Source organism: Macrotis lagotis, chromosome 3 (assembly GCF_037893015.1).
Source record: "Macrotis lagotis isolate mMagLag1 chromosome 3, bilby.v1.9.chrom.fasta, whole genome shotgun sequence".
NCBI classification, from domain to species: Eukaryota; Metazoa; Chordata; class Mammalia; order Peramelemorphia; family Peramelidae; genus Macrotis; species Macrotis lagotis.
This window is the reverse complement of record NC_133660.1, coordinates 193,783,321-193,803,033: the sequence shown is the minus strand read 5'-3', so window position 1 is coordinate 193,803,033 and position 19,713 is coordinate 193,783,321. Positions and strand designations below refer to the sequence as shown.

The 19,713-nt window shown below is 36.3% G+C and overlaps 1 protein-coding gene across 2 annotated transcripts in view; it reads right to left on the bottom strand.

Moving 5' to 3' along the window:
• Positions 1-19,713, bottom strand: part of SEL1L3 (SEL1L family member 3) — a 132,018-nt gene that overhangs the window by 39,946 nt on the left and 72,359 nt on the right. For both annotated transcript variants that reach the window (XM_074229674.1, XM_074229675.1), the window contains 3 exons: positions 14,839-14,958; positions 12,187-12,327; positions 8,387-8,449 (listed from right to left, as the gene is read on the bottom strand). In XM_074229674.1, the coding sequence (XP_074085775.1) occupies positions 8,387-8,449; positions 12,187-12,327; positions 14,839-14,958 (324 nt within the window). The remainder of the gene's footprint in view (positions 1-8,386; positions 8,450-12,186; positions 12,328-14,838; positions 14,959-19,713) is intronic.

Here is a 19,713-nt window from a genome sequence, read left to right as displayed (position 1 = left end):
AGGAATGCAAAAACAAGTGTGAAAAATCAGTAAATGCAAATAAAAACTACAAACTGCATAAGACACTCCTAGTTTTTAGATCCCAAATTTTTCAAAAAAGGGTGCATCTTATACATAGGGAAATATGGTATAAAAGGGACTAGTGGTCCCTCAGAAAGCACTGGAACAGACCTGTTTCTGAGTAGGCAGCAACTATTTCTCTGACTAAATATCCCCAAGGTTTCATTCCTAGAATGCCATATGTGAGCTGCACAGTCATATTTCTACATATAGAAGTTTAATTAAAACAAAACAAAACAGGATATATTTGGATGGAGAAAGATAAAGATAGAGATACAAAACAAAAAAAGCCTCAGTAAAAAAGATTTTAAGAACAGAGAAAAAACAAAATGAATTTTCAGAAGGGGATGAACAAAAAAGGGCAAATTATTATCTCATTAATTTACATATATGGAATGTATATATACATATATTTGACATATATAGTATGTGACATATATACATACATGTGTGTATAAATCTTAAAAAATAAATCATATACTAAGTGCTTTCAATTTCTTGTGCAATCTTTTTTTTTCCCCTTGTTCTTTGAATATTGAAATGTTTTAGTGGATCAAATTCACAATAAAAAAGGAAAGAAGAGAATGCTTGTTAGAGGTACAGAATAAACTACAAACCCTTCTCAAACACAACTACCTATATGGGAAAGATAATTTTCATCTTTCTCGTGCCCTTAACAGAACAAAGCAACTTGATGGATTTCTAGCTGAGGGGTCTAGCGTGAGACAAGATTGGTGGACATGATAGTCTTAAAGCTCCTGACAACTTGCTTGTCTATACTGAACATAGTGGCTATATATAAGACCATCTAAGACTTTACAATAGAAACAACATCCATAGACAATGTTTTTAGTAAGCCCTATTTTCTATCTATTTATAATTTAGTTTGATAACTTTTCTATGATAGCAGCTTAACTAGATATCTCTGGACTCTAAGAATGCCAGTAATTTGACCTTCAGAGTGGAGGTGGTAGGGTCCAAGAGGAAAATAATCTTGGTAGGTAATGAAGCCTGTTATCATTTTAGTTTATCTATGTTAGATATATTCCATGCTACCTGCTTCTTGCCGACTGACATTGCCAAGTTTTTCCTAATTGAACTGTTTTGATTGCTAAAATATTGGAATCTGAAGAGAAAGAATAAGGGAAAAATAATTCAATGTGGATGAACTTGAATTCAGTCCCTACATATTGAGTCATAGTAAAAATAGGAAAACGGTAGTACCCATAAACCTCTTTAAGAATCAATTATGGGGCAGCTAGGTGGCACAGTGGCTAGAGCACTGACCCTGGAGTCAGGAGGACCTGAGTTCACATACAGACTCAGACACTTAATTTGCCTTAAATAAATAAAAATTTTAGAAAAAGAAGCAGTTAAACATTGGAAGAATCATATAAATGAGAATGGTTAACTCTGATGATTGTTGCTGTTTTCTTTATACTCAAAGAGGACCAATAACACCACAATGCTGTGGTCAAGTTACACTGTGTTGGACTGTTGCTGATCAATCTAGTATAAGATAAGAAGACTTTACCAAAGGTCAGCCACAAATAGTCTACATGAACATTTGGAATGGAAATGTCTCTAGCTTTGTGCATCTCATATTTCCTTATGCTTCTATTATTCTGCTTTGCTTATAAATCACATTCCTCCTTTGATACAAGCATAAATTCTGGTATTGTGCCAGTATCTCTCATATCTCATAATATGTAGTAAAGTTTTTCAGAGAACCCTTGAAAGTATCTTCATACAACTTCTTCTGACTTCTGTTTGAGTGCTGGCCTTTTGTGCATTCTCCATAAAATAGCCTTTTGGGTAAAAGTATGTTTGGCCTTCAGACTCTACAGCCAGTCCAGCCAGTCCACTGAAATTGTACAGTGCAGTAGAGGTTGGATGCTTGGCAGTTCATTTGGTACTTTAAATTGCGAGGTAATCTTCAGAATTCTCCTACAATAATCAGAATGTAAGTGATTCAATTTCAATTTTCTTGTATGGTGCTGAAAGACTATCCAGGTTTTACAAGCCAATGAAATCAGTACAATGGCTCTGTAGACCTCCAGTTTGGTAGGCAGCCTAATACCTCTTTTCTCCCACACTTTCTTTGGAGTTTCTCAAATGCTGAGCTAGCTTTGGCAGTGTGAACATCAACATCATCATCTATGAGGACATCCTTGGAATTTATACTGTCAAGGTAAAAGAACTTATCCACAGCATTCAAAATTTCTGCATTTGCTATAACCAATGGTTTCATATATGGATGTTGTGGACCTGGCTGGCAGAGTTTTTCTGATTTGGACTACCAGACCAAAATTAGCACAAGCAGCAGAGAATTAATCCATACTCTGTTGCATCTCTATCTCAGGGGCTTTATTGAGTGCACAGTCATCTGTGAACAAAAATTCAAGCACCACTCTTCCTCTACTTTATTCTTGACTTGTAGCATTTTTAAGTTAAAAAGTACATCATTGCAGTAGTAGATCCTGATCCTGACCCCAGAAAAGAATGGGAGCAAGTACATATCCCTGCTTTACTATATTGTTGCCTGAAAGCATGAGAGCATTGTCCTTTATCCAGAACCTGTATAAGCATGCCACCATGAAACTGGCATGTAATACTGATGACTTTTTCCAGGAAATCAAATTTTGCCATGATCTATAAGTTGTCATTTTGCTCCTGGCATTTCTCCTGGATTTGCTGTTCAACAAACACCAAGTTGACTGTTACTTGGACCTTTCTGAAGTCACACTGACTCTGGGGTAGATGACATCTTCCAGGTGAAGAATCAGTTAATTAAGGAGGTCTCTGGGAAGAATCTTGCCAGCAATGGCTAAAAGAGTACCCCTTCCTCACCTTTCATAATTGTCACAGGACAACTTGCTTCCTTTTCTTTTAGAACTATGGCCACTGAAAGCAACCTTGATCTCCAGGGGGATGACCTCCTCTTCCTATATAACCTGGAAGACTTTAGTCAGTTTTTAAGTGGACCCCTTACCTTCTAAATCTCTAATGGCATTCCAAACTTCTTCTTAAGTTGGTAGTTTATTTAGAGAGGGATTGACTTCAAACTGAGATATATGGTCAACGGCTTCAGCATTGGTTGATGATGGTCTGTTAATAATACTATGAAAGTGTTCAGCCATTCTTTCCAGGATCAAGTCCTTAACTCTAATCAGTGTGTTTCCATTAGCACCATGTAATTTACATGTACATTAGGTCTTTAGTCCATAAATAGTCTTCAGGATATCAAAAGAAGTGCTTTGGATTATTGCTACAGGTATAAAACTGAATCTCAACTACCTTCTTACTGAGCCTAGAATTCTACATCTCTCTAACCTTCACTTGCACTTTACTTTGGATGGCGTTTATTGCTGCCTTCTTAGAGACTGACAAACTGTCCTGCTGGTAAATCCTGCAGAGTTCTTGTTTTTTTGTTTAGAAGTTTCTGAATGACCAATCATGATGTCAGAGGAGCAAGGATAAGGAATGCTACCCAAGCTTCTTAAAAGAGAGGTAATGAATTAAACATGCAAAATGACTAAGCAATCATTTTTGGACATAGCCAGTATAAGAATTAATTTTACTTACCAATGAATATTTTGTTAAAAGGGTTTGTGGTATTTTTAAGAGGGAGAAAAATGCTTTATAATTGAAAAGCTATCCATTTAGCTCAAAGATCCTGCCATTGTTCAAAATATTTTTGGAATTTCTCCTTGGAAATGCCTTAAGAGCCAGTTTAAAAGCTCACTGCAATATAAAATCAGTCAAATTACATTCATTATATTATCTTCCAGTGTGACTATTAAATTAAATTACATTATCTTCCAGTGCGACTATTTTGAAAGAGACAATACCCATTTGGCTTTAAAATTCTGGCATATTTGTTTAAATAAAACCAATCCTGTCACTGTACAGTCATGCTTCATATTGTACTGACATCTACTTGTCAAATTAACTGCCACTTAAAATGTAGGTGATTATAAGTGTAACTTTACATAGCTGTTAAAATAGGTATTATCCAACTAGATAATGCAAGGGATTTATTTAATTTTTTTTTTTTACTTAAACAGAAGTCACACTTAAATCATAAAGGAATTTTGTAGAATTTTTGAGGTAAGACAAGCTTTAAATAAAAAACTTAGTCCTTAAGGATATATCTAGCCTAGGCTATGTATCCACATTTTTTTCCATTTATCTTGCTTTTTCCTCATCTTTTCACTTTTAAAATATATTTTATTTTTTTCTCAATTATACATAAAAACAACTAAATTTTTTTTTAAATTGAGTTCCAAATTCTCTCTCTCTCTTTCTCCTCTTCCTCCTTTTTGAAAAGACAAACAATTTGACATCAATTATGCATGTGTAGCTAGGTGGTGCAATGGATAGAACACCAGGACAGGAGTCAGGAAGATCTGAGTTCAAATATGGCCTTAGATATTTGCTAGTCACATGACCTTGGATGAGTCACTTAACCCTGTTTACCTCAGTCTTCTCATCTGCAGAATAAGCTGAAGAAGGAAATAGTAAACTACTCCAGTTTCTTTGCCAAGAAAACCCCAGATGGGGTCACAAAGAGTTGGACATGACAGGAAAGACTAAATAGCAAACAATAAAATGATCCAGGTGAAGTAAAGTTTTAAAAAGTAGACTACAGAAATATGGAAAATTCTATCCAAATTCAAAGAAAGAACTAAAGGAATTTTTATGCACATCAAAGCATACTGTATGTGTGTGTGTGTGTGTGTGTGTGTGTGTGTGTGATTCCTTTTGTCCTGTTTCTTTTTTCATATCAACTAATATAGAAATATTACTAATTATGATTACAAATATATAACTTATATCAAATTGCTTACCATCTTAGGGAAGGGACAAGAGAGGAAGAAAGAAAAAAATTAGGATTCAAAATTGTATAAAAAATGAAGAGTATTGCATATGTTTAACCTCTATCAAATTATTCACTTTCATAGGGAAGTGGGAGGGAAGGAGATAAAAAAAAAGTGAATCTCAATCTTACAAAAAATGTGTATTGAGAAGGATTTTTACATGTAATTGGAAAAAATAAAATAAAAATATAAAAGAAGGCTAAAATTATCTTCACATGTAACTTGAAAAAATAAAATACTGTTAAAATAAAATTTAAACATATGCTTCAATTTGCATTCAGACTCTTTCAACTTGTTCTCTGGAAGTGGATAGCAGTTTTCCTCAGAAGTCCTTTGAATTTGTTTTGGATCATTGTATTGCTAAGAATAGCTAAATCATTCACAGTGGATCATTGTTATTATTGCTATTACTGTGTACAATGTTTTCCTGGTTCTGCTCACCTTACTTTGCATCAGTTCATGTCTTTCCATGTTTTTTTTGGAAAACATTTTGTTTAACATTTTTTTTTTTTAGTTTTTGCAAGGCAATGGGGTTAAGTGGCTTGCCCAAGGCCACACAGCTAGGTAATTATTAAGTATCTGAAGCCGAATTTGAACTTAGGTACTCCTGGCTCCAGGGCCATTGCTCTATCCACTGCACCTCCTAGCCACCCCTCATCATTTCTTTTAACACAATACTATTTCATAACAATCACACACTATTAACTTGCTCAACTATTCCCCAATTAGTGGGTATTCCCTCAATTTTCAATTCTTTGCCACTACAAAAAGAGCTGCTATAAATATCCCCCCCCCCTTTTTAAAAGTCTTTTTGGGATACAGACCTAGTGATGGTACTGCTGAATCAAAGGGTCTGCACAGTTTCACAGCCCTTTGGACATAGTCCTGAATTGCTTTTCAGAATGACTGGATCAGTTCACAACTTAAAGAAGATATTTTTAACAAGAATCAAGAGCATTTCTATGACATGCCTCTTTATAGTAGAGAACTTCTATAGAGTTTCCAGTTTCGCAGTAATAATATTTATTAAATATTAAATTTATCAAATATTAAATAATATTTATTAAGAATCTACTATGTATCAAACACTGTGCTAGTACTCATTTTTATAAATGTATCTCACTTGATCTTCACAACTATTTTTTTTTGTAGCTGAGAAAACTGAAATAAGCATGAGTTAAACAACATGGTCATGGTTGCACAGCTATTAAGTGTCTAAGTCAGGTGGGGTATTGGTATTCTTGATTGATTTAGATGTCCCTTGCCTTCTTGTGGTATCAAAACAAAGAACACTACTTGTACCTCATGTTAATCATCATGACAGTTTTTAGCATGAGCGACCTTCAACCTCATGCCACGCCATTTATTTCTTTGATTCATAGAATCAGCATAGGGCATGCTGACAGAGGTGTTAACTCAACCTGCAGTAACATTAGAGAACAAATGGCTGGCATTTCAGGGTTCTACCAGTTTACAAGCACTTTAGCAGTCTAAGGGCACAAACATCAATTGCAGCAACACCACCACCAACAAAAACAAGTGCTTTAAGATTGGCAAAGCACTTTATATATGTTAATTCATTTGACAGAGTACATTGTACATCTTCTTGATTGAATTCCCCAACTTGGCTATCATTGATCCCTTATAGCAGGAGTGGAGAACCTTTTGTCTGCCAAAGGTCATTTGGATATTTATAATAGTCATGGTCTATATTTTGTCAAACAATTAATTCACCCCTAAAAAGCTACTGGATTTATTGAATTTTGAGTTCCTCCTGCAATTGCCTTGACAATGCCAGACCAATATGACCCTCAGGCAGGAGGTTGTCTTATAGCATGGATGATGTTTGTCTCTAAATTATTATTTTATTATTTAAGATCTATTTAATATGTATTTAAAATAGAGCATGTAGTGATTAATTTTTCTATTCAAAGGTATAGCTAGATTCCTCTACATTTAGAATACTGTGACATTTGCTTTCTTTTATAGAGCCAGGTCCTTGTTAGAGCAAATCACAAATTCAGTGAAGAAGTTATATTATTTAAATTCTCACTGAATTTTTCCATTGGGCCAGAACCAGTTACTTTATTTTACATAATTATACCTCTGAATAGTACGAATCTGAATCTATACAACAACTTCAAAGGATTCATTATTTGCCCTAATGAAGAGCTGACTGCAAAAGAGAAACATTTTTCTAGATATAGCAGGTAGAAAAATCTATACCCTATCCCTGGAGTATCTGATGCAGTACCTTCCTGGTTTTGTGAGCATGACTTCAAAAGTACTTGCAAAGCTCTATATGGTGTGGTGACTCTGCCCACACTGGTTCTTCTGGGATCACACCTCTAGGGAGCCAGATTAGTGAAAGAATAAAAGCCCTTTGGTTTTCATCTTCTGGTAAACCAAACCACATGAGGCAAGAAACTAGTTGTTTTGTCTTTATCCCCCAAATGTCTACCACAGAGCTTGGAACAAAATAAATCTTTATAAATGCTTATGGAACTGAACACTCCCTAAATCCACATTGACCATTTGAAGTTCACTTGGGAAAGGAATAGGAGAGATGAATTAACATCATTATTCTAGCTTTCATTGTGCTTCTAGAATGTTCTAAGTACTCTTTACATTGATCACTTTCAATAGACAACAATGTATAAAGAAAATGGTTTTTGTGGTAGCTCAGCTTAGTCCTCACTTTCAATTTTGTCATGAAAAATGAAATGCAGACTCTATGTCTGAAAAGATCAAAACTTCCTTTCAACAATTTCTTTTAAAACTGCTACTTTGAACATCTCCTTTGGAACTAATGACACAATCATAACAAGTTGATAGGATTCTAGGATGTAGAGATGATAAAGAACATCCAATTTAGAGACCATTCAGGTCAAGAGAAACTAAATGATCATAGGTCACACAAAAGTAAGAGGCATCAGAGCCCAACTTTGGCCCCAGGTCTTCTAATGTGAAGTCTGGTGCTTTTTCCAGTGCTATATGGCTACATTAAACTAAAACTATGGTCACAGTCAAAGCCCTCTCAGACATAAGTATGCTCTCCCAATAGAAGGTTAAATTCAAAAGAATTAAAATGTTGACTTTTCAGATTTGATAGTCTTTGAATCCATTCCATTTTAAGGAGATAAGCTATTTCTTATCAATGGAACAATGATCACATTTTCATTTCCAAAATAATTTGGTCTGAATTATGTTTACAGAAAGACAAATTCAGTGTTTGAAATGTTCCATCTGCTTTGTAGCAGATTTCTGTGTGTTATAACTAAATCATGCCTATCCACTACATAGTTGTTGTTCCCCCCCCCTTTCTCCTCCCTTTTCCACCTTCAGGATCTTTGTGTATACTAAAAGCATTTACTTCTGTAAACTTGTGAGTGCGTAGGTGCTCAGTGTGGAAATATTTCACTATAAATAAGAGGCTTAGGTGTTACCTTGGCAGCAGCTTTTTTCATCAATTCTAAAGCAAGCCTTCTATTCTTCTGTACTCCTTGACCCTAAACAATAATAAACAACAACAATAAAAATGATGAAGAAAATATACACAGTTTATGCTCCATAGCACAAGGCAAATAGGCTTGGCAGCTTTGGGGAGGACATGCATTAAAAAATGTAAACTCATACTTTCTAAATTTAAAGTCAATTCTGAAAGAACTACAGTATTGTTGTTTTGCTTTGATTTTCTGGTATGACTTTGCTGACAGGAAATTCCCGTTTATCACTAGTATAAGTTCCATTTCAACTAATCCTGAAGTAGCAGTTAAGAATCAATGAAGTTAGCAATCTTAGAGGTGTTCCTTCTGAGATCATCTAACTGGTAAACTAGATAAAAGAACTTTGGTGGGGTATGGGGACAAAGAGAAAGTGATAATAAAAGGTTAAAAAAGCATTCTCAGTCTTGATTCATTAGGCCCTAATCGAGTGGGGTGAAAACACCAAAGAATTAGTACTAGTTTAACAAGGAGATGTAAAATAATCAGAATTCTTCAGAATCAGATGATGAATTTGACTCAAAGTCTTAATGATTTTTGCTGCCAAAAGAATGAAGAAAATTAGAATCAGCACATTTCTCCAGTAAAAAAGAGTAGATAACAATTAGAAATGAGTTATTTACAGGAAAAGAGAGGGAGTGAGAGGGCAAAGGAGAAAGTAAGTAGTTTGAGGATACAAGTTAGAGTGGAAAGGCACAGGATAACTGTATAAAATATAACTGCATGTGTGTAGCCAATAGTCTTCAATTTGTGGAGAAAGAATAGATAGATATTTAAGGAGTGACACTGCCAGACACTGGAGACTCTGGGTTAGTGTGGCCTAGTAAATGAATTACTCTATTTAAAATAGTGTTGATTGTCCATATCATGATATCTACCTTATGACCTAGGGAGCCATAATAAATTGCTTCCAATTACTTCAAATATCAAATAGAATTGTCATGAGAACTGAGTTTTTTGCAGACTAAAATAAAGCACCAAGACAATCCATCTTTGCTAAACAGGTATACTTAATAAACACAGGAATGGTTAGGAGGTGGAAAAAATGACCTCACCTCCTTGGTTTTACCCTTTGATCTGGCTCAAATTCATTTGCGTGCCAAGCCCCAGAGGATCCTGAAAATATCTAACTCAAGTTAAATAGTTATCTGAAACAGAAGGCTTTGATCTCCTCCCAAGCAGGTACAGGGGTGAAAAAAAAAGAACTCAATCTTAGTCCAAGAGCTACACACATGAACTAGGTGTAGCAGATTTTATGAGATAAAGACAGATAAGCTCAAACTCAGCAAAAAATGCATGCTCAGAGCCACCAAGAGACCAGCAGAGTAGTATGTATATAGTGCAATGATATTCTCAGAAGATATTAGTGGACCTAAGGTATCAGAAATGTGTTGTTCCTCAACAAAAGCTTCGTTTCCCACCCATGTGCCCCTTATTATGTATATTCCTTATGTATGTTTACTCTTCTTATTGGCAGTGTAGGTATCTGTAGGATTATGACCAAATCAGTGGAAAGAATGTTCTATTTACAATTTTCTTGCTATGCTATTTTTATTAAATGCCTTTGCTTTGAATTGATTGTGTCCTTCAGATGACTAGAGGAAAAAGTAAACTCATCAAATGGGGCTGATGAGCTGTGATTTTGAGTAAATCTAATCCCCCAGAATACCTTGAGCCTAGGTAACTGTTCTGTTATTCTGGGTAAGTATTCATTTGTGAGAAGGGAGTAAGCCAGATGCTAAAGATCTGGGACCATACTGTAATTGTGAAGATGCTTTCCAAGGTATAATGTGTGTAACACATATAAGGTATGAATGTTTCATATTTATATTTATATTCATATTCATAGTATGATGTTTCATATTAAGACAGTATGAAGACAAGTAAAATGAAGAAATTTTGAAATATTTACTTTCTTATTAGAATATGTGGACTGTGAACCAAAAATCACAATGAATATGACTTAGAAGCAATCTCAAAGAGTTAGTTTCCATCAAATTACAACCTCAAAGATTATATTTTTAATTAGAATAAAATGCTACATGAATCAATTCAATACAAACATGAAATTCCTTATTTTATAATTCTATTGAACCAGAATCCAACTGCAACAACAAAATATCCTTGGAACATCCCTTCATTGAGTCTGAATCCCTGCTAGATAGAGGAAAAAGAAAAAAGAAAATATAGAGACTAAAGATGGAAAGTAGAAGTTTACAAGGAAGAGAGGACTGAAGAAAATTCCTTAAGGATAACTGAGGCAACAGTTGGTACAATATGGGATAGTGATGATTTGCTGGGACTGATCAACTGAGTAGTCTGTTATGCAAATAGAGATGAAATTTCCTTATCAAGGCTCAAAACTGACCAAAAAGCTGAACAATATAACAAAAAAGCCAAGACTGGGTAGGAAGTTACTGTAGATGTAAGTACTATGGGGTCAAGACCATTTGTTTGAGAGCTCAAGCAAACCATATTCATCAACATCACTGATACCTTCTTTGGATTCAGAAAGAAACCATGGAAACAAAATGCATATGTACCTTGTTCTACAAGGAGTGAAAAGAACTGGTCTTGGAGACAGGATGACTGGGGTTCAAGTTCCACTTCCAATATACATTGACTTTGTGACCTCAGGCAAGCTCTATCACTATCCCAACTGATCCTCCCATGAGAAGAAGTAGCATAATGCAGAGCTTCTCTCTACCAGACAGTTTTTCCAATTTGGTTGAAAGCTAAAGACTTAACTAGGCTGTTTTCACCAGGTCAAGCTAAGATTCATTACAGTGACAAAAAGATGATTAAACTTGGACCCATGAGAAAATATTAAGGGAGTTGGGACTATTAAGACTGGAAAAAGAAGACAGAGAATCTAAATGAATACATCTCCGTAAGTGATAATCATGGATATTTTCAGCCTTAGACTGGGAGGGGAGATAAAACCAGTGTTTTAATGAATAGCAATAGCCACAGAGCCTTAACACCTGACTCTGTGAAAGAACATAGTGATGCAGCTACACTGCCCTTTGCCCTTTGATTTTTATGAATATCCAAGTAGTGAAAGGCTGTAAAATTTAGTGCAATAAGCATCAGTTGCATGTTCAGAGGACCTGGATTCCCTGAAACCTAGGTAAGCCTCTTAACTTTTCTGAGACTCAATTTCCTCATTTGAAAAACAAGCAGGTTGAGCTAGATAATCACAAAGGTCCCTCCCAACTCAAAGGTCAATATTAGTGGTCTGTTAGCATGAAATAGCCATGCTGAAACTAACTCTCACAAAAGGTTTTCTCTTCTAACCCTCCCCCCCAGCTCAAGATCAGGATTTTAATATCAGAAAATATACACAGGTATGATTCCTGGCCCAATATGGGTACTATATAGATTTTGTTTGTGTGTGTGTGTGGGGGGAGGGAATAAGTGCCTGTCCAACAAGATTGGGTGTAGGACACCAAACTGAAAAACAGGGACCTCTTTTAGAGAATGTGGCAGTATTTGGAAAATTATCGAGAGTCAAAGAGTCAAACATAGAAACAGTTATTAAGGAAACTTGGGTAAGTAAGGGATGTGAGCAATTCTCACTCCACTTTTTACCAGCTATCTCTTTCTCTCTAGAGTGAGTGACAGGAAGCACATACTAAGTTATCTTAATTATCTTCTCCCTGTTTGCATATATGCCTCCAGGAAACTGTTCTGCAATTCTTATGGGAGCTGCAAAATTTAGGCACAAATTAAGTTATTCTTACCTTGAATAATACAATAGCATAATCATATATTAATGCTGGGTCTTCAGTCTCCAAAGCACCCTTTGCATACCACTCTATTGCAGCTTCAGGATTTTTAGCCACGCCTTGTTGTCCCCAGAACAGCATCTGTGCCAACCGTTGCTTAAACAAAAAAAAATTATAATAATTATGATGATTTTTAAATGACCTTCACAGTCATGGTTAACTTTAGGCTTTTTCTAAAATAGAAAACACATTCAGTCCAATATATTTTATTAGCCACAGTCAGCAAGGTGATTGACATGTTTTCCAACTAATAACCATAGCCTTTAATCACTGGGTAATTAGAAATGCCCTAATAGAAACTACGGAGTATATGGAGGGAGAGAAAGACAAATAGAAATTGAGGTATCATACTATCACAGAATTTAAGAGTTGGAAGGAAGATCAGTAGTCATTCTGTCCTAATCTGCAATCTCCCAATCAGTTCTTTACCTGAAAACCTCCAAGAAGGGAAAATCCATCCTTCCCTTTAGACAGCTTTAATTGTTAGGGAGTTTTTCCTAACATCAAAGCTAATTTTGTCTCTCTGGAGTCAAACAGAACAAGACTAATATTCCACATGGCAGCCCTTAAAAATTCTTTAAGACTAATATTAAGACTTTCTGCAAAGTCTTCACTTAGCCAGACTGGAATACCCCACAGTTCTTTCAACTAATTCTTAGGCAGAATGAACTTGAGACATTCACTATCTTGCTTATCTTTATTTGGACGATCTTTATCAATGATCTTTAACAATGACCTTCCTAAATATGGAGCCCAAAATACTGGAATACCAAGGACAATATGCCAATTTATCACCCACATTCTATGACTTTCTTAGCAATATATGATCTTATATAAGAAACATGAAGAGATGGATAATCAAAAACTGACCAAACTTAAAATTAAAAGTAAAGCTATCAAATTCTCAGGAGCAGTTGTCAGAAGTAACCTCTTATTCCTGAAAGCTTGACTTCTCTCAGTGCATGCCACGATCATATTAACCATTTCTGACACAGATGAAATTTGCAGTTCATTTAAACCCTAAATCTTTTTCAGAGAAACTGCTGTCTAGTCAAACTCATTCACATCTTATACTTGCAAAAATGTTTTTTCTTTTTGAAACCATGTACCATTTTACACTTACCACTGCTAAATTTCATCTTACCACATTCAGTCAAATGTTTTAGTCTCTCATGATCCTTTTGGGTCTCACTGTCAGCCAGTTATCAACTACCACTCTCAGTTTGGTGTTATCTGCAAACTCGATGAGGCTGTCATGTAATAACCATTATCCAAGTCCCAAATAAAATTAGGCAGCACCTAGTCAAACATAGGTTCCCCAGGGTACTCTACTAGACGTCTCCTTTATCAATAACAGCCACTTAATACTATTCTTTTCTTCTTAGGCTACTCTCTTACAAATAATCCTTACAAATGATCTTGTTCAGTACTCAAAATCTTTTTTTTCCTCCTGAGTCATTGGGAGTTTTTTTCTATTATTTTAAGCCACTGAAACCCGTGTTCCCTTCAGGATTTCTGATAACATTTCCAAAATTCCAGGCTTTGTCACTCATTTGACAAAGGAGATAGAGTGAGTGAGTTCTTTATCTATAGATAACAATGTGGATATATAGATATACATGTGTATGCATATATGTATGTATATCTGTATCTATATCTATATATCTCTATCTCTATATCTATATATGTATATTTAGAGAGAGACTAAGAGGTAGGGAGAAAGAATTGAAATGAAATCCTTAAATGGACTTCTTTTCTGAGTCATAAAAATTTGAGACAGATTCCCTTTGGCATAAGAACCCAGTTATCTTGGTTAACTACTGTCAACACTTTCCCCTATCTTCTCCCTTTTCTTATTCTGTAACTATAATAATAATAATGATGATGATGATGATGCTGGCCTGCATTTATATGGTGCTTTATGGTTTACAAGATGCTTGACAAATAGATAGGACTGGTGAACTAAGGGACCAGAGGGACATAGGAAGGGTTCCTTAGGGTCCTGAAATTTAATCTTTCCATTTTTTTTCTTAATGTTTCCATTTCCTTCTTCTTCTTGCTTTTTCACTTTCCCTCACCTCATACTGCACTCAATAGCACTCATGGGCAATGAATGCCCAGCTATCAGCATCTGAACTGAACATAAGGTTACTTTTCCTTTACCATCAGTCCTAGCCAATTTTCTATACCACGATATTTTTACTATAGGGAATTTAGGCCATATAACTTGGAGAAATAGTCTCCCAAACTTCTCAAAGTTTTAAATTCATTCTTTTACCTCCCCAAATCTTTGCAAAGTATGTCTAGGAAACAGATCTTAAGTCTTCCCATGTCATAATTTCCTACATGTTTTTACTTTTGTGATCCCAGTTCTTTCAAAATGGTAACCTTAACTTAACACATCTACAGAAGTTTCTTCATATAAAGTCTGTTCTGTTTCTAAATTGATGATCCTATGCTTCGCTATTGCTATCCCCTCATAGGGAGATCTCTCATCTCACCTCTCTGGTCCTTCCTGCATTCTAAATTCCTCACTTTTGCTACATTACATGTAACCCACTGAACATTTAATTCCACTGTAAGATGGATTACGGTCCATATCTTTACCTGAGCAGCTGCATTGCCTCTTGTTGCTTCATGTTTCAGCCACATGAAGACATCACCATCTTCTTTAGTTTGGACCTTAAGCATCTCATCATCCTTCAGCCTTATTGTTTCTACATATGCCTAAAACAAGACCAAAACCAAAGAATATCAGACAGCATAGAGGCCTCAGATAGATGGATATCTAGTCCAACCCCCTCATTTCAGGAATAAGGAAAAGTAGGTCCATGGGTTCAACGACCTGGCCACAGGATCTCTGTCCTTTGATTCTCAGCTCCACTTTTCTGTTCCTTGAATGAATCAGGAAGCTATAAAAGGTGAAGAATTATTATGCATTTTCATTTTCATTAGCAGAATGAACTGAACTAAACTCTAAAATATAATACATGACTATTTTTTGAATAGGGAACCAAACTTAACTAACAAATAGATAAATGACTGTTGTCCCCAATAGGAGACAAAGTGCTTATTGTAATAATGATGCTACTGTTCATAACACATTGAATCTGCTCTCTTTGATCTATCTTCAGAGACAAATTAAGGGACTCCAAAGAAAATCAGTCAATTAACTTACTGTTATACTTCATTTTGTGACCAAATGTAATATTACTCAAATTGACAAGTTATATTTAATTATAAATAGTATATTTATTATATATATTTCATCCCATGCAATCCTTACCAAGTGTAGGGAGGGATCCCCTTTCTGAACATCCTCAGGGTTAAGGCTTTTCTGGTAATGACATGCCCTGGCTCTTTCTAGTGAGTTCCTAGAATTTACATATCACTTTAGGGTTTGCCAAGTGCTTTACATTTTACTGTGTTTGATCCTTACAACATCCCTGAGAGGTAAGTACTATTTTTATCTTGATTTTACAAATGAAGAAACTGAGGCAGACAGAGGTTAAGTGATTTCCCTAGGGTCAGGCTTCTAGTAAGTATAGGAGGTAGGATTCAAACTCAGGTTTTCTGTCTCCAGGTCCAGCATTCTTTTCATTTTTTCATTTTTTTTTTGAGAAAAGACATGCTTAACCAGAAGCATGCACTTTTCCATGCACTTTGATGGAAAGGTTGCTGCATTAAAAGTATTGACCAGGGGTGGCTAGGTGGTGCAGTGGATAAAGCACCAACCCTGGAGTCAAGAGTACCTGAGTTCAAATCGGACCTCAGACACTTAATAATTACCTAGCTGTGTGGCCCTGGGCAAGCCACTTAACCCCATTGCCTTGCAAAAAAAAAAAAAATCTAAAAAAAAAAAACAAAACCCAAAAGTATTGACCAGCAAATTCACTCGAGATTTAAGAGAGGGGGAGAAAGACAATTTCTGCTCTCACTCTCTTCTGAATGTTTGGCTTCGAACTTGGGCAACTCTCTCATTTCCCATTAAAGTAATCACCTTGATATTTATTCCAGTCATGAAACATGTATTCTAACCATTGTCCCAAACAAGTTTGGAACTCTTCTACTAAAGGAGTCAGCTAGATCACTCAATGGATATAAAACTGGGCCTGGAATCAGGAAGACCTGATTCAAATCCAGCTTCAAACATATTAACTCTGTGACTCTCTTCTTCCTCTTTTTGAAATGTATGACTTGGGACTTGGACAGCTCTCTCACTTCCCATTAATCACCTTGATACTTATTCCAATTATGAAACACATATTCTAATCATTATTTAAAACATGTTTAGAATTCTTCCACTAAAGAAGCCATCTAGGTCACTCAATAGATACAGCACTGGGTCTGGGATCAAGAAGACCTGAGTTCAAATCCAGCTTCAGATGCTCACTAACTGTGTGACTATGGGCAAGTCGCCTCCCCTCTGCCTTAGTTTCCTCAGTTGTAAAATGGGGATAACAATAATCCCTATTTCAGTTTGATAATAATACCACCACAATCTACCTGGTAGAGTTGTAGTGATGATCAAATAAGTTATGATTTATAAAAGCACTTGGCATATTACCAGGATGCTGCCTACAAATAGTTCTTTCCTTCTCTCTTTCTACTGACCCTGTTTTCAGAGCTTGCAACTTAAATATATTTTGATATTTAAGTGATGGCAAATCTTTAGACCTTATGAGTCTTAGAGGGTTAATTTAATTTTTTAAAATAATTGGATAAAGACAATTAAGAGACATAAACATAAGATGTTTTGGGAGAACTGTGATCACATACACATAATGACATCTTAGAACGATGCAAGGGTTGCTTTCAGAGAGTGGTTCCCATTCTGGCTGCTACCCAGACTTCATGAACAGGTGGTGAAACACCCAGAGATATTGGATCTGGACCTAATTTGAGAAGGCCCCAGATAGTACTAAGAATGGCTTTGATTTCCCTTTTGACACTCTCTTAATGAGGGTTAATAAAAACACCTGGCCTCCCCAACTCTACTCCGGAGTTCTATTTATGCAGTATCTGTTTTCCAGATGTTGACATGTGGAGTAAGAGTCCTGTAACACTGTAATCCTGTAGGAGGATCTTAGGAGCCTAGGCAAGATGATCCTATAGCATCGGGGCACTGGCAGCCATGGAGTGAGCTAGGACAAATGTCCAATATCAGTCCCTGCCAGTCACCTTACTATGTGAGGCCACGGAACTTCTGTGGCTAAAACTGTCCAAGCCCTTCTGTTCTATTTATTCCCCAGGAATCACACTGGTCAATATTTGTTGAGGGCTCACACCAAACAGGATGTCATAGGACAGTCTAAATTCTTTATCATGTTGGAATCTGTACTACTTCAACAAGCAACTCCCTGAGACTAGGAAGAGGAACTTGGCTGCAGTGATTCTGCGGCAATTGGATGACTAATAAAGGCTACACAGGAAGACATTGGCGTTTATAATCTCAGATGTTCTAATCTACTATCAGCATCTGTAAGGAGTAATACCAATGTATAAGCGAAAGGTTCTGAGTTAAAACCAGAAACCCAAGGGCATCATAGGCTTAGAGGAGGAAGGGATCTCAGAGATCATAGAGTCTGAGCTCCTCATTTTACGGATGAGGAAAATGAGACTCTGAGAGGTTGAGTGATTTCCTTAATGTCACTAGGACTGGCCATTAGCAAAATGATGAACTTGCTCTTGGGGTGCGCCAGCCTCTCCCCCTCTCCATTCTTTCCATGGGTGCCCAGGGACCTCATACTTCTCCTTTCCCATTTCAAACCTGGCTCTCAGATTCTTCCTCTGTGATGGATAGCAGCTTCAAATAATGCCTCTCCCACAGATCTTTTCAGTTTTTCAAGGATCAAAGCTTTAATCTAAAGGGACTACAAGCCGATCAGGGAGATGTCTGTGTAAGACAATAAAAAGGGGAAGATTAGGGAGGGGTAGTGGTTCTGGGTTTTCTCAGAAATAATACCACAGAGGTGGTCATCTACTTTGCTGGCTAACAATAGTGGAACTACAGAGGTAAACAGTACCAAATCAGAGATTGTGTGCCTGGGGGACTGTCAAATTAGCACTAATTAGCACTAATGTTAATTGAGGAAGGGAAATCATTTAAAAAGAATCCACTTCAGCTCTGACCAGGAAAGGGGCCTTGGAAGTAAACCAGGACCTGAATCTACCATGCTAAAAAGATAAAGAATTTGCTAAGAAGTAGCCTGGCACAAGACTCCAGCTGAAAGTTAGAAACTATAGAAGGTCAGTCAGAATAGCTGCACCTTTAACCTCTCCAAGAAGAATTGGTTTTTGTTTCCTCTAAGTTCCAGCGATTGGAACTCACTAGTGCTGAGACTCTCAGCATGACTGCTCATAATGAATAAGTTTACCATCAAGTGTATTTCATGAAAGAAATATGCAGTCCTGAGGTAAAAAGAAAAAAGGAAGGATGAAGAAGAAAACTTTGTATAGCTGGGATGTCACAGCTTCCAGTGGGGGGCTCACACAGGTTGCAGAGGCATCTGCATTGTCAAGTTATAAAACCTAATGGGTTGGCCAGCGGGCCAGGAGAACCAAGAGGTACTCATAGTAAAAGGGAAGAGCAATTTCATAACTGCCTCTTTAAATGCCTCCTAATGCAGACTGCCTTCAGAGCCTGCCAGAGCTGACACTGGGAACTCAGTTCTTGGGGTTTATAAACCAGCTGTGATGTTTGGCTCCCACAGGAACTGGCGTGGGTTCCCACCCCTCCCTATCCATTCCCCAACTTGTTTCTTGAAATTGAACATTTGGGATATTTTAAATTCCTTGAAATTTCTTGAAATTTCACATTTGAGACATTTTAAAAGGATGAGGAAATGCTCTCTTTAAATGACAATAGCGACTAGTGGGAAATGCCCAGGTTTCAGAAAAGCACTGGAAGTCATTTTAAAAATGAAACATTGGATATAATTTAGCCAGTACACAAGTGGGTTGGATGCTTTGATTATTTACTGTTGAATATTAAATGCCGGTTGTTGTGCAGTAAAACATCAAGGTTTAAACTCAGGCCATCACACTAGCATGATAATTACTTTCTAGGAGAACAATAGCTTCTGAGTAAACTTACCTTACTCATCCCAAGACATTAATGCACTCACATCCTCTCACTTTCTATATTAGGGACACACACAATTTGGCCAAATGTAGACAAAAACTAACATTCTAATTGCTAATGCAGGGATGATGGGAATTTTTTACAATAACATAATGCCCTGGAAAAAAAAATCAAGCTACATAAATGTTGTTGTTTAGCTTTCTATTAAAGCTAAAACAACTTCCTGTCATAAAAAAGAGATCTGAAATGAGATTACTATTAGTGTTTACTGTAAAAATGAGTTAAGAGATTATTGCAAAATTAAGCAGATCATTACTCATATACTAAAGAAAATGGAGAAAAAAACACTATCTTTTCTTGAATCTATTTTTTAAACTGACAATTTCTTTGTTAACCAA